Here is a 3881-nt window from a genome sequence, read left to right as displayed (position 1 = left end):
AAAAAAAAAAAAAAAAAAAAGAGAGAGAGAGAGAGAGAGAGAGAGAGAGAGAGAGAGAGAGATGAGAAAGGAGCCCACAGAGTGGTGGCAGTGCCAGAGCCATGAGCGCAGGCTGGAGCTGGGCGTCAGAGAGCTCCAGCAGACACAACTCCAAGAGCATGGTAAGGAGGACACAGCTCCGGTGCTTGCATGTCCAGGCTGGACCCTTCCTCATACATTCCCCAACTCTGCCCAGTCACACACTTCATAGGACTGCAGGGTCACCACTCTGGAAGACTTTCCTATCTGGCCTCAGCTGCTTTCTGGAATAGTAAACTATGGGCAGGCAGGGCAGGCAGGGCAGGGCTCCCCACACTAGGGGACAGGTCATATGTATGAAAGATAGGTGTGCTTCATGTCCTAACTTCTAGAAGGAAGAACCATGCAAGTTAAATACACATCCGGGAGCAATGGTTGGACACGTTTCCTTCAGCATAGCTTCTGCATGCTTCTCCCTCTGGCTGGCACCCTCGGGCATCCAGGGGCACAGCCACCCCACCCTGATTTCCTTCTAGGTGCCTGATGAGCAAACAGCAGACAGGGTGGTGGTGAGGCATCCTATGTCTCACTGCCGGCTGTTTCTAGGGTGTCACACTCACCGCCACGTGTCCTCCCTCCTCACTGAGGAACTTCCGGACATCACAGAGGGCTGCCAGGGCACACTGCCTTCAGGAGAGAAGACAAAGTCAGTCTAGCCTACTGCAGTCAGGCCTGAAGGCAGCCTGAGGGACCCAAATGCACCCAGTATGTAGAAGCACACAAGGGTGAGCATGGGTGTGACTCTGAGTAACGCACAAGCAAGAATGAGGCCACATGTGCACACAGCACACTCTCACAGACAGCATGACTAAATGTGTCCAGGGCTTATGTATGTATGTGAACACACCCATGTATACTTATGCCATGTAGGCTTATGTGTATGTAGATGTGTGCACACATGTGTGGTTATGTGTCCATGGTGTACTTAGAGAGCTCGTGGATGGTAAGAAAACAGAACAGGAATGTGCCTGATGGGATGTGTGCATGTGCCTTTTCATATGCATACCTGATTGTCCCTTCCTCTTGTCTAGTTTCATGTATATGAATATGGTCTAGCTTTTGAGACCTCGGTAATGTGTGTGTGTAGCTAGGCATCTTGGAAACACAGCCCTTTCTTCCCAAGCTTCTTTTTTTTTGTGTGTGTGTGTGGGGTTTTTTTTTTTGTTTTGTTTTTTTGTTTTTTTGTTTTTTGAGACAGGGTTTCTCTGTGGCTTTGGAGCCTGTCCTGGAACTAGCTCTTGTAGACCAGGCTGGTCTCGAACTCACAGAGATCCGCCTGCCTCTGCCTCCCGAGTGCTGGGATTAAAGGCATGCGCCACCACCGCCCGGCTCCAAGCTTCTCATTTTTAAGACTCTGGTCCCACCACACACAGTGGCAATGTCTGAAATCCTAGCACTAGGAAGGAGGAGACAGGAGGAAAAGATGTTCAAGTCATTCTTGGCTATGTAGTAAGTTCATGGCCAGCCTGAGCTATATCATGACATCTATTTCAAAACAAAATAGACAAAAATGCCTTCTGTTTCTGGGCTGGGGTGCAGGATGATGGAAAGTTGTTGTTGTTGTTTGGTTTGTTTAATGGATTCTTGGTTCTTGGTCTTTTGAGGCATGGACTCATGCTGCCCAGGCTGGCTTTGAGCTGTGTGACGGCTGCTGACCTTGAACTCCTGATCCTCTTGCCTTCACCTCCCAAGTGCTGGGACTGCAGGCATGGAACCAAACTCAGCTGTGATGGACGGTTCTTAGTGGTAAAGACTCGGGCTCAAAATTACTCAGCTACTTCAATAGTGAAGTAGCCTGCACAGAAGGGTGTGAGACTCCCGGACTCTTTGAGCCTCAGTCCTTACCTATAAAATGGGGACAATGGATATCAGACATCAGGCGCACAGCAGAGTCAAGAGTCAGTACATCTCCTAGCTTCTAGTCTTACCTAAATGTCAGACTCCTTTCTAGGTGCCTCAGCCTCGTCCCACCCCTGTGATGCCAGAGCAAAGGAAGCAAGTTCAAGTACACAGTGGGGTGCTCCTGCCCCCTTGTGGCCATAGAGGGGAGAAGTAGCTGCACAGTGGTCTCTAAATTTGAGGAAATCAGGAGAGCCTAGCCCAGCGCAGCCTGTTACCAGCATGGCGAGGCCAGAGCCAGTCTGTGCCACCTCAGGCTGGCAAGAGGCCTGTGGCAGTTAGCTTTCATTGTCAACTTGACACAATCTTACAATCACCTGGGAAGAGGCTCAAGGACAGGCCGCCCAGGTCAGGTGGGCCTGTCTGTGAGGGATTTTATTTTTAAGACTTGTTTATTTTATGTGCAATGGAGCTTTGCCTGCATTTATGTCTGTGTGAGGGTGCCAGGTCTCCTAAAACTGGAGTTATGGACAGTTGTGAGCTGCCGCATGGGTGCCGGGAATTGAACCCAGATCCTTGGAAGAGCATTCAGTGCTCTTAACCAGTAAGCCATCTCTTCAGCCTCTGGATTTTACTTTAATTGGCTCGACTGAAGTGGGAAGGCCCACCGTGAACATACGGCCGGGTCCCTCAAGTGTGCGCTGAGTGAGAAAGCAGGCAGGGCAGGTAAGCACACACGTATTTACTGTCTCTGTTTGGCACGGTAGGTGTGACTAACTGCTTCAAGTTTCTGCCTTGACTTCCCTCGGTGAACTACAATCTGGTCCAACAAACCAAACATTTCTCCCCTAAGCGTTCTTTCGGGTGTTTCTGCCTGGTGATTTATCACAGCAGCTGAAGTGAAAATAGGAGAGGGCTTTTGATGCTGTTGTTGTGAGACAGGGTCTCACATTAGCCCTGGCTGTCCTGGAACTCACTATACAGACCAGCCTGGCCTTGAACTAACAGAGACCTGTCTGCCCCTGTCTCCCAACCGATGAGAATAAAGGTGTGTGCTACCACCACCCAGCAGGACAGGGCTCTTGACCACCCCACCAAAAAATTCAAGTCTGAACAGGGAGGGGAAAATTTCTATCTCATGAGTGTCAACCACTAACTCCACAGCACCCAAGCCACGCTAAACTAAAACTAAGGTACGTGCCAGGCACAAAACAAGCATATTCCCGTACTCATGAGAGCGCCTCTCCTGGCCTGGAGTAGACAAAAGCAGACCTCCGAACCATACAATGGCCCCTGACATGCCCTGACTAACCCTCTTCCCTCCCTGAAGCTCCACCTTCCCTTCCCACAGAATGTCCTTACCAAAGTCCTTAATACTAGGGAGGGATGAGACAGCCATCAGGAGGCTACGTACAACTTCCCCCTAAACCCAGCATATGCCAACCTTTCCACAACCTGAGAGGTTAAGAAGCCAGCCTAGAGCCGGGCGATGGTGGCACACGCCTTTAATCCCAGCACTTGGGAGGCAGAGGCAGGCGGCTCTCTGGGAGTTCGAGGCCAGCCTGGTCTACAAGAGTTAGTTCCAGGACAGGAACCAAAAGCTACGGAGAAACCCTGTCTTGAAAATTAAAAAAAAAAAAAAGAAGCCAGCCTAGAGCTGGATGTGGTGGTACACGCCTTTAATCCCAGCACTCCAGAGACAGAGACAGAGGCAAACTGATCTCTGTGAGTTCGAGGACAGCCAGAGCAACATGGTGAGGTCCTATCTCAAAAAATAAAAAAAAAAAAAAAAACTAAAGAAAAGAGAAAGAAAAAACAAAGATGCCAGCTCCTTCAGTCTGCAGCATCTAGCCAGTCCTGTCAGTCACACAGCATGGAGCCAGCCCTGTCAGTCACTCAGCATGGAGCCAGCCCTGTCAGTCACTCAGCATGGAGCCAGCCCTGTCAGTCACTCAGCATGGAGC

The 3881-nt window shown here is 50.2% G+C and overlaps 1 protein-coding gene across 2 annotated transcripts in view; it reads right to left on the bottom strand.

Moving 5' to 3' along the window:
• The window catches only part of Pfkfb4 (6-phosphofructo-2-kinase/fructose-2,6-biphosphatase 4), a 31667-nt gene that overhangs the window by 20197 nt on the left and 7589 nt on the right, over positions 1-3881 (bottom strand). For both annotated transcript variants that reach the window (XM_005347951.3, XM_026779384.1), the window contains exon 4: positions 639-705. In XM_005347951.3, the coding sequence (XP_005348008.1) occupies positions 639-705 (67 nt within the window). The remainder of the gene's footprint in view (positions 1-638; positions 706-3881) is intronic.

The sequence above is a fragment of the Microtus ochrogaster genome, chromosome 5, assembly GCF_000317375.1.
Source record: "Microtus ochrogaster isolate Prairie Vole_2 chromosome 5, MicOch1.0, whole genome shotgun sequence".
Taxonomy (NCBI): Eukaryota; Metazoa; Chordata; class Mammalia; order Rodentia; family Cricetidae; genus Microtus; species Microtus ochrogaster.
This window is presented reverse-complemented; position numbering and strand designations above follow the sequence as displayed.